At 36.1% G+C, this 16683-nt stretch overlaps 1 protein-coding gene across 3 annotated transcripts in view; it reads left to right on the top strand.

Moving 5' to 3' along the window:
• The window catches only part of olfm2a (olfactomedin 2a), a 247917-nt gene that overhangs the window by 120070 nt on the left and 111164 nt on the right, over positions 1–16683 (top strand). The window contains exon 1 of one of the 3 annotated variants that reach the window (XM_061905220.1): positions 7313–7711. The exons of the other annotated variants lie outside the window; for them this stretch is intronic. Coding sequence (XP_061761204.1) covers positions 7562–7711 — 150 coding nt within the window. The 5' untranslated portion in view covers positions 7313–7561. Of the gene's footprint in view, positions 1–7312; positions 7712–16683 lie in introns of those variants that run through there. 3 annotated transcript variants of the gene reach the window in all.

Genomic DNA, 16683 nt, shown 5'->3' with positions numbered 1-16683 from the left:
CATCATAACACATGGACAATACATGCTCTTGTCGTTAAAAATCAAGCAATACAAATATAACAATATAATTATACTATAGCATGTAATCAAATTAAGAAAAGTCATAAAATGCCCGTAATATATAACACAAGCACCTCTCCTTTACATCATAACTCATAGACAATACATGCTCTTGTCGCTAAAAATCATGCACTAAAAATATAACAATATAATTATACTATAGCATGTAATCAAATTAAGAAAAGTAAAAAAATGCCCGTAATATATAACACAACCAACCACCTCTCCTTTACATCATAACTCATAGACAATACATGGTCTTGTCGTTAAAAATCATGCAATAAAAATATAACAATAAAATTATACTATAGCATGTAATCAAATTTTAAAAAGTCATTAAATGCCCTTTCATTGACACATACTTATTATACAATACAAGCACCTCTCCTTTACATCATAACACACAGACAATACATGGTCTTGTCGTTAAAAATCATGCAATAAAAATATAACAATATCATTATACTATAGCATGTAATCAAATTAAGAAAAGTCATAAAATGCCTGTAATATATAACACAACCACCCCTCCTTTACATCATAACACATGGACAATACATGCTCTTGTCGCTAAAAATCATGCAATATAAATACAACAATAAAATTATACTATAACATGTAATCAAATTAAGAAAAGTCATAAAATGCCCGTAATATATAATACAACCACCCCTCCTTTACATCATAACACATGGACAATACATGCTCTTGTCGCTAAAAATCATGCAATATAAATACAACAATAAAAGTATACTATAACATGTAATCAAATAAAGAAAATTCATAAAATGCCCTTTCATTGACACATACTTAATATAAAATACAACCACTTCTCCTTTATATCATAACTCATAGACAATACATGGTTTTGTCGTTAAAAATCATGCAATAAAAAATATAACAATATAATTATACTATAGCATGTAATCAAATTAAGACAAGTCATAAAATGCCCGTGATATATAACACAACCACCCCTCCTTTACATCATAACACATGGACAATACATGCTCTTGTCGCAAAAAATCATGCAATAAAAATCCAACAATAAAATTATACTATAACATGTAATCAAATAAAGAAAATTCATAAAATGCCCTTTCATTGACACATACTTAATATAAAATACAACCACCTCTCCTTTACATCGTAACTCATAGACAATACATGGTCTTGCCGTTAAAAATCATGCAATAAAAATATAACAATAAAATTATACTATAGCATGTAATCAAATTAAGAAAAGTCATAAAATGCCCGTAATATATAATACAACCACCCCTCCTTTACATCATAACACATGGACAATACATGCTGTTGTTGCTAAAAATCATGCAATAAAAATACAACAGTAAAATTATACTATAGCATGTAATCAAATTAAGAAAAGTCATAAAATGCCCTTTCATTGACATGTACTTAATATAAAATACAAGCACCTCTCCTTTACATCATAACTCATAGACAATACATGCTCTTGTCGCCAAAAATCATGCAATAAAAATATAACAATAAAATTATACTATAGTATATAAGCAAATTAAGAAAAGTCATAAAATACCCGTAATATATAATACAACCACCCCTCCTTTACATCATAACACATGGACAATACATGCTGTTGTTGCTAAAAATCATGCAATGAAAATACAACAGTAAAATTATACTATAGCATGTAATCAAATTTAAAAAAGTCAGAAAATTCCCTTTCATTGACATGTACTTAATATAAAATACAACCACTTCTCCTTTACATCATATCTTATAGACAATACATGGTCTTGTCGTTAAAAATCATGCAATAAAAATATATCAATTATACTATAGCATGTAATCAAATTAAGAAAAGTCATGAAATGCCCATAATATATAATACAACCACCCCTCCTTTACATAATAACACATGGACAATACATGCTCTTGTCGCAAAAAATCATGCAATAAAAATCCAACAATAAAATTATACTATAACATGTAATCAAATAAAGAAAATTCATAAAATGCCCTTTCATTGACACATACTTAATATAAAATACAACCACCTCTCCTTTACATCGTAACTCATAGACAATACATGGTCTTGTCGTTAAAAATCATACAATAAAAAATATAACAATATGATTATACTATAGCATGTAATCAAATTAAGAAAAGTCATAAAATGCCCGTAATATATAATACAACCACCCCTCCTTTACATCATAACACATGGACAATACATGGTCTTGTCGTTAAAAATCATACAATAAAAAATATAACAATAAAATTATACTATAGCATGTAATCAAATTAGGAAAAGTCATAAAATTCCCTTTCATTGACATATACTTAATATAAAATACAAGCACCTCTCCTTTACATCATAACTCATAGACAATACATGGTCTTGTCGTTAAAAATCATGCAATAGAAATATATCAATTAAATTGTATTATAGAATGTAGTCAAATTAAGAAAAGTCATATAATGGACAAGTGGTAGAAATGGATGGATGGATGGATATAATCCCCTTCCATTGACACATACTAAATATACAATACTACCACCTCTCCTTTACATCATAACACATGCACAATACATGCTCTTGCCATAAAAAAAAATCATGCAATAAAATCATACTACAGCATGTAATCAAATTAAGAAAAGTCATACAATGCCCTTAATATACAATAAAACCACCACTCCTTTACATCATAACACATGGACAATATATGCTCTTGTAATTAAAATTCATGCTAGAAAATTATAACAATAAAATTGTATTGTAGCATGTAATCAAAATCCTAAAATGCCCTTTCATTGACACGTACTTAATACACAATACAACCACCTCTTCTTTACATCAAAACACATGGACAATACATGCTATTGTCGTTGAAAATCCATCCATTTTCTACCGCTTGTCCCTTTTAGGGTCATGCAATAAAATGTAACCAAAAATATCATTCTATAGTGTGTTATCAAATTAAGAAAAGTCCTAAAATGCCCTTACTACAATACAACCACCTCTCCTTTACATCAAAACACATGGACAATACATGCTATTGTCGTTAAAAATCCATCCATTTTTTTACCGCTTGTCCCTTTTGGGGTCATGCAATAAAATCATACTATAGCATGTAATCAAATTTAAAAAAAGTCAGAAAATGCCCGTAATATACAAAACAACCACCCCTCCTTTACATCATAACACATGCACAATACATGCTCTTGCCATTAAAAAAAATCATGCAATAAAATCATACTATAGCATGTAATCAAATTAAGAAAAGTCATAAAATGCCCTTAATATACAATAAAACCACCACTCCTTTACATCATAACACATGGACAATATATGCTCTTGTAATTAAAAATCATGCTATAAAATTATAACAATAAAATTGTATTGTAGCATGTAATCAAAATCCTAAAATGCCCTTTCATTGACACATACTTAATGCACAATACAACCACCTCTTCTTTACATCAAAACACATGGACAATACATGCTATTGTCGTTGAAAATCCATCCATTTACTACCACTTGTCCCTTTTGGGGTCATGCAATAAAATGTAACCAAAACAATCATTCAATAGTGTGTTATCAAATTAAGAAAAGTCATAAAATGCCCTTACTACAATACAACCACCTCTTCTTTACATCAAAACACATGGACAATACATGCTATTGTCGTTAAAAATCCATCCATTTTTTTACCGCTTGTCCCTTTTGGGGTCATGCAATAAAATCATACTAAAGCATGTAATCAAATTTTAAAAAGTCAGAAAATGCCCGTAATATACAAAACAACCACCCTTCCTTTACATCATAACACATGCACAATACATGCTCTTGCCACTAAAAAAAATCATGCAATAAAATCATACTATAGCATGTAATCAAATTAAGAAAAGTCATAAAATGCCCTTTTATTGGCACATACTTATTATACAATACAACCACCTCTCCTTTACATCGTAACACATGGACAATATATGCTCTTGTAATTAAAAATCATGCCATAAAATTATAACAATAAAATTGTATTGTAGCATGTAATCAAAATCCTAAAATGCCCTTTCATTGACACATACTTAATACATAATACAACCACCTCTTCTTTACATCAAAACACATGGACAATACATGCTATTGTCGTTGAAAAGCCATCCATTTACTACCGCTTGTCCCTTTTGGGGTCATGCAATAAAATGTAACCAAAAAAAATCATTCAATAGTGTGTTGTCAAATTAAGAAAAGTCATAAAATGCCCTTACTACACAATACAACCACCTCTCCTTTACATCAAAACACATGGACAATACATGCTATTGTCGTTAAAAATCCATCCTTTTTTTTACCGCTTGTCCCTTTTGGGGTCATGCAATAAAATCATACTATAGCATGTAATCAAATTTTAAAAAGTCAGAAAATGCCTGTAATATACAAAACAACCACCCCTCCTTTACATCATAACACATGCACAATACATGCTCTTGCCACTAAAAAAAATCATGCAATAAAATCATACTATAGCATGTAATCAAATTAAGAAAAGTCATAAAATGCCCTTAATATACAATAAAACCACCACTCCTTTACATCATAACACATGGACAATATATGCTCTTGTAATTAAAAATCATGCCATAAAATTATAACAATAAAATTGTATTGTAGCATGTAATCAAAATCCTAAAATCCCCTTTCATTGACACGTACTTAATACACAATACAACCACCTCTCCTTTACATCAAAACACATGGACAATACATGCTATTGTCGTTGAAAATCCATCCATTTACTACCGCTTGTCCCTTTTGGGGTCATGCAATAAAATGTAACCAAAAAAATCATTCAATAGTGTGTTATCAAATTAAGAAAAGTCATAAAATGCCCTTACTACAATAAAACCACCTCTCCTTTACATCAAAACACATGGACAATACATGCTATTGTCGTTAAAAATCCATCCTTTTTTTTACCGCTTGTCCCTTTTGGGGCCATGCAATAAAATCATACTATAACATGTAATCAAATTAAGAAAAGTCATACAATACCCGTAATATACAATACAACCACCTCTTCTTTACATCAAAACACATGGACAATACATGCTATTGTCGTTGAAAATCCATCCATTTACTACCGCTTGTCCCTTTTGGGGTCATGCAATAAAATGTAACCGAAAAAATCATTCTATAGTGTGTTATCAAATTAAGAAAAGTCATAAAACGCCCTTACTACAATACAACCACCTCTCCTTTACATCAAAACACATGGACAATACATGCTATTGTCATTAAAAATCCATCCTTTTTTTTTACCGCTTGTCCCTTTTGGGGTCATGCAATAAAATCATACTATAGCATGTAATCAAATTTAAAAAAGTAATAAAATGCCCTTAATATACAAAACAACCACCCCTCCTTTACATCATAACACATGCACAATACATGCTCTTGCCACTAAAAAAAATCATGCAATAAAATCATACTACAGCATGTAATCAAATTAAGAAAAGTCATAAAATGCCCTTTTATTGGCACATACTTATTATACAATACAACCACCTCTTCTTTACATCAAAACACATGGACAATACATGCTATTGTCGTTGAAAATCCATCCATTTACTACCGCTTGTCCCTTTTGGGGTCATGCAATAAAATGTAACCAAAAAAATCCTTCTATAGTGTGTTATCAAATTAAGAAAAGTCATAAAATGCCCTTACTACAATACAACCACCTCTCCTTTACATCAAAACACATGGACAATACATGCTATTGTCGTTAAAAATCCATCCTTTTTTTTACCTCTTGTCCCTTTTGGGGTCATGCAATAAAATCATAATATAGCATGTAATCAAATTAAGAAAAGTCATACAATGCCCGTAATATACAATACAACCACCTCTTCTTTACATCAAAACACATGGACAATACATGCTATTGTCGTTGAAAATCCATCCATTTACTACCGTTTGTCCCTTTTGGGGTCATGCAATAAAATGTAACCAAAAAAATCATTCTATAGTGTGTTATCAAATTAAGAAAAGTCATAAAATGCCCTTACTACAATACAACCACCCTTCCTTTACATCAAAACACATGGACAATACATGCTATTGTCATTAAAAATCCATCCATTTTTTTACCGCTCGTCCCTTTTGGGGTCATGCAATAAAATCATACTATAGCATGTAATCAAATTTAAAAAAGTAATAAAATGCCCTTAATATACAAAACAACCACCCCTCCTTTACATCATAACACATGCACAATACATGCTCTTGCCACTAAAAAAAATCATGCAATAAAATCATACTACAGCATGTAATCAAATTAAGAAAAGTCATAAAATGCCCTTTTATTGGCACATACTTATTATACAATACAACCACCTCTTCTTTACACCACAACACATGGACAATACATGCTATTGTCGTTGAAAATCCATCCATTTACTACCGCTTGTCCCTTTTGGGGTCATGCAATAAAATGTAACCAAAAAAATCCTTCTATAGTGTGTTATCAAATTATGAAAAGTCATAAAATGCCCTTACTACAATACAACCACCTCTCCTTTACATCAAAACACATGGACAATACATGCTATTGTCGTTAAAAATCCATCCTTTTTTTTACCTCTCGTCCCTTTTGGGGTCATGCAATAAAATCATAATATAGCATGTAATCAAATTAAGAAAAGTCATACAATGCCCGTAATATACAATACAACCACCTCTTCTTTACATCAAAACACATGGACAATACATGCTATTGTCGTTAAAAATCCATCCTTTTTTTAACCGCTTGTCCCTTTTGGGGTCATGCAATAAAACCATACTATAGCATGTAATCAAATTAAGAAAAGTCATACAATGCCCGTAATATACAATACAACCACCCCTCCTTTACATCATAACCTATAAAAAAAAATGCATGCTCTTGTTCACGTCTATCATGATTTGTAAAGAAAAAACAACAACAAATGATACGTCACCGGGCCGGGTGACACCTGCTTTACGACCACCTGCTGATCCCCCCCCCCCCCACCCCCACCATCCACCCGCCATGCCAACCTTTACTACAAGTGGCCTGCCATGACACAGCCCAGATTGCACAATCAGTCTTTCACTTTGATGTCCACACACACACACACACACACACAGGTTGTGAGTCATAAAAAAAAGCGAGAGAGAAATGTCAGACGGGAATTGGGTAGGGAGTGGAATACGAGGCGATCGGGAGGGGAAGAGCAGCCAATGTGCTGCTCTGAATCTTGAGGAGGAGAGCGGCTGGGAAAGTGAGCGAGGGGGAGCGAGCGAGGCTGAAGATGTCATTCCGAGCAGCCAGGATTCCTGGAGTCATGCTTCCGGATCCTTCGCCAGGTCTCAGTCAGGAGCCAGGGCGCCTCAGCGACATCAGCCGCACCTAGCCGGGGGTCCAGGGCACAGGGGGCGGCGGGCCATCGGTAGAAGAGGGCGGCCCCCCTCCCTCCTCCCTCAAAAACCATGAGCGTTCCAATGTTAAAGATCGGGGCGGTGCTCAGCACCATGGCCATGGTCACCAACTGGATGTCTCAGACTCTTCCGTCTCTGGTGGGACTCAACGGGACCGCCATCGCCTCCAGAGGGGGCACGTCGGAGAGGATCGTTAGCTCGGTATGATTTACTTTCTTCTTTGGGGGGGGTGTTGGGGGGCGGGTGCATGCGAGGGCAATGATGATGATGAGGTTTTATCATCAGGACCGGAGTGAGGATGCGGATCCCCCTGGTCAGTCCCAGGCTGGGACGCAACTTCGCTCCCAATCTTGTTTTTCTTTTGAAAAGTTACTGAACATAACATCCATTCTGCACAAATCTAATAGAACGGAAAGGAATTGACTTAAGTGAATCCAATCAAGCAAAACCCGAACCCCAAGTGAGTTTAACTGGATTGGTGTAGCTATTGGAAGGGAATCCAGGATGGGGCCCAAAGCTGGGGTCCGTGGGACAAATTCCGCCCGCCAAGTCATTATTACTTGTGTCCGTCCTGAGTGCAAACCCCGGCGAGTCATACCAAAGACTATAAAAAACGGGAGCCATTATCTCCCTGCTTGGTACTCAGCATTAAGGGTTGGAAATGGGGGTTAAAAAAACAAAGAATCATTCCTGTAGCTTGGCATTGTCTTGCTGAAATAAGCAGGGGCGTCCATGATAACGTTGCTTGGATGGCTTGATTGATTGATTGATTGATACTTTTATTAGTAGATTGCACAGTACAGTGCATATTCCGTACAATTGACCACTAAATGGTAACACCCCAATAAGTTTTTCAACTTTAGTGAATTATATTTATATAGCGCTTTTCTCAAGTGACTCAAAGCGCTTTACATAGTGACACCCAATATCTAAGTTACATTTAAACCAGTGTGGGTGGCACTGGGAGCAGGTGGGTAAAGTGCCTTGCCCAAGGACACAACGGCAGTGACTAGGATGGCACAAGCGGGAATCGAACCTGCAACTCTCAAGTTGCTGGCACGGCCACTCTACCAACCGAGCTATGCCGCCCCAACTTGTTTAAGTCGGGGTCCACGTTAATCAATTCATGGCAGCATATGTTGCTCTAAAAGCTGCATGTACCTTTCAGCATCAATGATGCCTTCACAAGGTCTGGACTGCAGGCGGGCCAGGAAAGTACCCGCATTCTTCTTTTACATAGCCACGCTGTTGTAACACGTGCTGAATTGTCTTGCTGAAATAAGCAGGGGCGTCCATGATAACGTTGCTTGGATGGCTTGATTGATTGATACTTTTATTAGTAGATTGCACAGTACAGTACATATTCCGTACAATTGACCACTAAATGGTAACACCCCAATAAGTTTTTCAACTCGTTTAAGTCGGGGTCCACGTTAATCAATTCATGGCAGCATATGTTGCTCCAAAAGCTGCATGTACCTTTCAGCATCAATGATGCCTTCACAAGGTCTGGACTGCAGGCGGGCCAGGAAAGTACCCGCATTCTTCTTTTACATAGCCACGCTGTTGTAACACGTGCTGAATTGTCTTGCTGAAATAAGCAGGGGCGTCCATGATAACGTTGCTTGGACGACGACATATGTTGTTCCAAAAGCTGTATGTACCTTTCAGCATTAATGGTGCCTTCACAGATGTGTAAGTTACCCATGCCTTGGGCACTAATGCACCCCCATACCATCACACATGCTGGCTTTTCAACTTTGCGCCTAGAACAATCCGGATGATTCTTTTCCTCTTTGTTCCGGAGGACACGACGTCCACAGTTTCCAAAAACAATTTGAAATATGGACTCGTCAGACCACAGAACTCTTTTCAGCTTTGAATCAGTATATCAATATCAACTTAGGATCTGGACTCCCTTCACTGAATCATGAGTCAAATTAAATAAATTGAACCGGATCAAACCAAGCATAACGGAATTGAACATGGAAACAGGAGTGAGCTACCTGCACTAACTGCATCCACTGAAAGTGCTTTCAGTTTGAATTGAAGCGATCGGACTGATTGAACGAAACCAACCTCAATAAATTACATGTAAACGGAATTAAACCAAACAGAACCGAACTAAATGGAATGGAATCGAGTCGAATAGCAGAACAGAACTGAATCCCACAAATTGAATGGACTTAACCAAACCAAACTCCATCCATCCTCCTTGTTCCGCTTATCCGAGGTCATGACCCAAAGCTCATGACCATAGGTGAGGATGGGAACGTAGATCGACCGGTACATTGAGATCTTCGCCTTCCGGCTCAGCTCCTTCGTCACCACAACGGATCGATACAGCGTCTGCTGAAGACGCCGCACCGATCCGCCTGTCGATCTCACCATCCACTCTTCCCTCACTCGTGAACAAGACTCCGAGGTACTTTTGTTCTGAAGAGGTAATTGCCAACTTCCTGTTGATTTTTGCTAAAGGATGTATATGAATGAAATGTAGGTCTAAGTGAGACCTACATATTAGTTTTTGTTTCATGTCTCTACAACATTTCTACCAGAAGTTACAAGCAGTTTTGTCTGTGTTTTCTTCCCAAGAGCAGTTGTGTCAGTGTTTTATTCCTGGGGGGCGCTAGAGCGCAATTTTGAGTTTTGGGTTTGTTTTTTATTAGATCGCAATTTTCACCAGTCCTGATGTGTGTGTCCAGTTTGGTGAGTTTTGAAGTATTTTAAGGGGGTCAAATTACAATTCAAAGAGGCAAAATGACATTTTGAAGGAAACTTGTTCTGAAGAGGTAATTGCCAACTTCCTGTTGATTTTTGCGAAAGGACGTATATGAATGAAATGTAGGTCTAAGTGAGACCTACATAGAAGTTTTTGTTGCATGTCTCTACGACATTCCTACCAGAAGTTACAAGCAGTTTTGTCTGTGTTTTCTTCCCAAGAACAGTTTTGTCAGTGTTTTATTCCTAGGGGGCGCTTGAGCGCAATTTTGAGTTTTGGGTTTGTTTTTTATTAGATCGCAATTTTCACCAGTCCTGATGTGTGTGTCCAGTTTGGTGAGTTTGAAGTATTTTAAGGGGGTCAAATTACAGCTCAAAGAGGCAAAAATTACATTTTGTAGGAAGCTTGTTTTGAAGGGGGTTTTGCATACTTTATGGTGATTTTTGATGAAGGATGTCAGTGTATGAAATGTAGGTCTAAGTGAGACCTACATAGAGGTTTTTGTTTCATGTCTCTACGACATTTCTAACTTAAGTTACAAGCAGTTTTGTCTGTGTTTTCTTCCCAATAACAGTTTTGTCAGTGTTTTATTCCTAGGGGGCACTAAAGCGCAATTTTGAGTTTTTTTGTTTTGTTTTTGTTTGTTTTTTATTAGATCACAATTTTCACCAGTCCTGATGTGTGTGTCCAGTTTGGTGAGTTTTGAAGCATTTTAAGGGGGTCAAATTACAGCTCAAAAGAGGCAAAAATGACATTTTGTAGGAAACTTGTTTTGAAGGGTTTTTTGCCAACTTTTTGTTGATTTTTGCTGAAAGATGTAAATCAATAAAATGTAGGTCTAAGTGAGACCTACATAGAAGTTTTTGTTTCATGTCTCTACAACATTCCTACCAGAAGTTACAAGCAGTTTTGTCTGTGTTTTCTTCCCAAGAACAGTTTTGTCAGTGTTTTATTCCGAGGTGGCGCTAGAGCGCAATTTTGAGTTTTTGGTTTATTTGTTTTTGTTTTTTATTATATCACAATTTTCACCAGTCCTGATGTGTGTGTCCAGTTTGGTGAGTTTTGAAGAATTTTAAGGGGGTCAAATTACAGCTCAAAGAGGCAAAAATGACATTTTGTAGGAAACCTGTTTTGAAGGGGTTTTTGCCAACTTTATGTTGATTTTTGATGAAGGGTGTCAATGAATGAAAGGAAGGTCTAAGTGAGACCTACATAGAAGTTTTTGTTTCATGTCTCTACAACATTCCTACCAGAAGTTACACGCAGTTTTGACTGTGTTTTCTTCCCAACAACAGTTTTGTCAGTGTTTTATTCCTAGGGGGCGCTAGAGCGCAATTTTCACCAGTCCTGATGTATGTGTCCAGTTTGGTGAGTTTTGAAGTATTTTAAGGGGGTCAAATTACAATTCAAAGAGGCAAAATGACATTTTGAAGGAAACTTGTTTTGAAGGGGGTTTTGCATACTTTATGTTGATTTTTGATGAAGGGTGTCATATTATGAAATGTAGGTCTAAGTCAGACCTACATAGAAGTTTTTGTTTCATGTCTCTATGACATTCCTAACGGAATTTACAAGCATTTTCGTCTGTGTTTTTTCCTAGGGGGCGCTAGAGCGCAATTTTGAGTTTTGGGGTCTGTTTGTTTTTAATTATATGGCAATATTTTTGCCAGTCCTGATGTGTGTGTAAAATTTGGTGAGTTTTAAAGCATGTTAAGGGGGTGAAATTACAGCTCAAAGAGGCGGCGGAATAATAATAATAATAAAACCTTAGAAATACAATAGGGTCTTCTGTCCCAAAGGGACATTCGGTCCCTAATAATAAACATATGTTTCATGTACCCTAAGATTTTTTGTTCAAATAAAGCCAATAATGGAAATTTTTTGCGGTTCCCTTTATTTAGAAATGTACCGAAAATTATCGAAATACATTTTGGTAGCGGTATGGGGACAAGACTACTTTGTACAATACAAACACATATATTCAGCCAATGTAAAGACAGTTTTGAGCGTGTGAGCTAAATTCTGGAAATCCTGCCCCATGTTTGCCTTCGGGGCTGCACAGCCCTGCCTAATCCATCCATTGCACTTATCTCGCTCGCAGTCGGGGGGACGGATGAAAAATGCTTCCGACAAAAACTCTCCGGGACCGGCGGCTGCAAGTCTTGCTGTTTGCATTTCGAAGGGCGAGACGGCATAAACATACACGGCATTATCAGGCGTGTACAAACCCCGCTTCCATATGAGTTGGGAAATTGTGTTCGATGTAAATATAAACAGAATACAATGATTTGCAAATCCTTTTCAAGCCATATTCAGTTGAATATGCTACAAAGACAACATATTTGATGTTCAAACTCATAAACTGTATTTAAAAAAGAAAATTATAATCAACTTAGAATATCATGGCTGCAAAATGTGCCAAAGTAGTTGGGAAAGGGCATGTTCACCACTGTGTTACATCACCTTTTCTTTTAACAACACTCAATAAACGTTTGGGAAATGAGGAAACTAATTGTTGAAGCTTGGAAAGTGGAATTCTTTCCCATTCTTGTTTTATGTAGAGCTTCAGTCCATCAACAGTCCGGGGTCTCCGCTGTCCTATTTTACGCTTCACACATTTTCCATGGGAGACAGGTCTGGACTGCAGGCGGGCCAGGAAAGTACCCGCACTCTTTTTTTTACCAAGCCACGCTGTTGTAACACATGCTGAATGTGACTCGGCATGGTCTTGCTGAAATAAGCAGGGGCGTCCATGAAAAAGATGGCAGCATATGTTGTTCCAAAACCTGTATGTACCTTTCAGCATTAATGGTGCCTTCACAGATGTGTAAGTTACCCATGCCTTGGGCACTAATGCACCCCCATACCATCACACATGCTGGCTTTTCAACTTTGCGTCGATAAAAGTCTGGATGGTTCAATTCCCCTTTGGTCCGGATGACATAATGTCAAATATTTCCAGAAAATATTTGAAATGTGGACTCAATCCAATCCACTTTATTTATATAGCACATTTAAACAACAATAACGTTTCCAAAGTGCTGCACAGCCATGTTAAAAACAATATTATGCTCCACCAATGACTGAATAAAACAAAAAATGAATAAAAATAAAACCAATAAAAACAATATAAAAACAAATATGATTAAAAACTATTTTAAAGGGTAAAATCAATTAAAACAGTAAAATAAAAATAAAAGTGTATAAAAAACACAGAGGACTCGTCAGACCACAGAACACTTTTCCACTTTGCATCAGTCCATTTTAAATGATCTCGGGTACAGAGAAGCCGGCGGCGTTTTCTGGATGTTGTTGATAAATGGCTTTCGCTTTCCCTCGTAGAGCTTTAACTTGCACTTACAGATGTAGCGACAAACTGTATTTAGTGACAGCGGGTTTCTGAAGTGTTCCTGAGCCCATGTGGTGATATCCTTTAGAGATTGATTTCGGGTTTTGATACAGTGCCGTCCGAGGGATGGAAGGTCACGGTCATTCAATGTTGGTTTCCGGCCATGCCGCTTACGTGGAGTGATTTCTCCAGATTCTCTGAACCTTTTGATGATATTATGGAGCGTAGATGTTGAAATCCCTCAATTTATTGCACTTTGAGAAAGGTTGTTCTTAAACTGTTTGACTATTTGCTCACGCAGTTGTGGACAAAGGGGTGTACCTCGCCCCATCCTTTCTTGTGAAAGACTGGGAAGCTGTTTTTATACCCAATCATGGCACCCACCTGTTCCCAATTAGCCTGCACACCTGTGGGATGTTCCAAATAAGTGTTTGATGAGCATTCCTCAACTTTATCAGTATTTATTGCCACCTTTACCAACTTCTTTGTCAAGTGTTGCCGGCATCAAATTCTAAAGTTAATGATTATTTGCAAAAATAAAAAAATGTTTATGAGTTTGAACATCAAATATGTTGTCTTTGTAGCATATTCAACTGAATATGGGTTGAAAAGGATTTGCAAATCATTGTATTCTGTTTATATTTACATCTAACACCATTTCCCAACTCATATGGAAAATATATATATTTTATATATACACACATACATATCAGCCCTCATTTACATACATATTTTGTACACATTATTAAGGACAACCTGTAAAAAATAATCTACTTGTTCATTTACTGTTAATATCTGCTTATTTTCTCATTTAACATGTTCTATCTACACTTCTGTTGAAATTTAATAATCACTCATTATTCTCTTCTTTGATACTTGACATTAGTTGTGGATGATACCGCACATTTAGGTATCGATCTGATACCAAGTAGTTACAGGATCATACATTGGTCATATTCAAAGTCTTCATGTGTCCAGGGACATATTTCCTCAGTTTATAAACATAATATACATAAAATAAAATAAAAATTGAAAAAAGATTGTGTTATGATGAAAAATATCAATGTAATCATTGTAGTATCGACAAGATATGCTCCTGTACTTGGTATCATTACAGTGGATGTCAGGTGTAGATTGAACCACGACGTTTGTTTACATTGTGACGCCGGTGAGCTACGGTGTGTAGTAAAGCATGTCCTCGTCCTCGTCCTCCAGTGATAGTACTACTTGAAATAAACTCACTTTGGAGGTTACATGTCTTAAAGCACCTTTTCCTGAATTTCAATGTTATAACTTCACCTTTATTTTCACTTTTTAAGCCAAAATGCGTCCGTTCTTCCTTTTCTGTCCACACACTGTGTCTGCTTTTAAGTACTCTGTGTGTGTGCGCTGCCGAACATGCTCCTCTGCTGGTAAAAACCAGCAATTTCATGACATAACCAGTACTTTTTAGAGGCGGCTATATTACCGAATATACTATACTAGTACTGTGATACTGTACAACCCTAGCACAAAGTATCTTTCAGGCCCAAACCACAAACACAGATATTCTCCTCTCATCAAGCATAAACGCCTCATCAAGTCCAATCACCATTAACGAGACATTTCCCGGGCCCGCCGTGACTCACCGTGTTTGCTGCTCTTATCAAAGGCGACGTAGCGACGCTCTTGTGACACCCCGGCGCCAGCACGCTGCCAGCGACAGCCCGGCTTGGCCGCCGCCTGCCCTTTATCGGCCCGTGTCCTACATGCAGCTAAAAAGTTCAACAAACGTCCGTTTCAATGTTTTTTTTTCCCCTTCAGAGAAGCCAGATGAAGGGCATATGGTCAATGCAACGCCGCCTGGACGCGTGTGCACATCTGCATGGTCTGCACATCTGCATAGTGTGCACATCTGCATAGTGTGCACATCTGCATAGTGTGCACATCTGCATGGTCTGCACATCTGCATAGTGTGCACATCTGCATAGTGTGCACATCTGCATAGTGTGCACATCTGCATAGTGTGCACATCTGCATAGTGTGCACATCTGCATAGTGTGCACATTTGAATAGTGTGCACATCTGCCCATTGCAATAGTGTTTCTTAATGAGACCCTGACAGGGAAACGTGAAATCTAGAAGCCAAAACATTTTTTTTTAAACCTTTTGATACACAAGACATGTTTTCACACAGAGGATATTCTTTTTTTAATTCATATTATTATTATTATTTTTAGATATTTGAGATAGGCTCCAGCGCACCCCCGCGAGCCCAAAAGGGACTAGCGGTAGAAAATGGATGGATGGATGGATTATAGCAGTCATCCTTGTTACTTAAATGAACCTAAAAGTTCTCAGCACAAAAATTGACATTGCGTCGTATGGTATCACGATACGTGTATAGTACTGCGATACTAATGAATCATATTCGGTACTATACCGCCTCTAAAAAGTACCACACTCTCTATCTACATATATATATATATATATAAATATATATATATATATATATATATATACATGTATATATATATATATATATATATATATATATATATATATATATGTATACATGTATATATATATCTTTGTATATATATATGTATATGTACATATGTATATATGTATATATGTATATATATGTATATATGTATATATATGTATATATATAAATATATATATACATATATACATATATATACATATATACATATATATATATATATATACATATATATTTACACATATATACATATATATATATACATATGTACATATACATATATATATACAAAGATATATATATACATGTATACATATATATATACATATATATATGTATATATATATATATATATATATATATATATACACACACACATATATATACATATATATAAATATATATATATATACACATATGTACATACATATATATATATATATACACACACATATACATATTATATATATATATATATATATGCGATGAGTAGGCATTCCGCCCGATTTTAGATGAGTTAGGCACCAGCGACCCCCGCGACCCCAAAGGGAATAAGCGGTAGAAAATGGATGGATGGATGGATAAATATATACATACATACACATATATACATACAC

The sequence above is a fragment of the Nerophis ophidion genome, linkage group LG07, assembly GCF_033978795.1.
Source record: "Nerophis ophidion isolate RoL-2023_Sa linkage group LG07, RoL_Noph_v1.0, whole genome shotgun sequence".
NCBI classification, from domain to species: domain Eukaryota; kingdom Metazoa; phylum Chordata; class Actinopteri; order Syngnathiformes; family Syngnathidae; genus Nerophis; species Nerophis ophidion.
The sequence above is the reverse complement of the archived record's forward strand: the minus strand, read 5'-3'. Positions and strand labels throughout refer to the sequence as shown.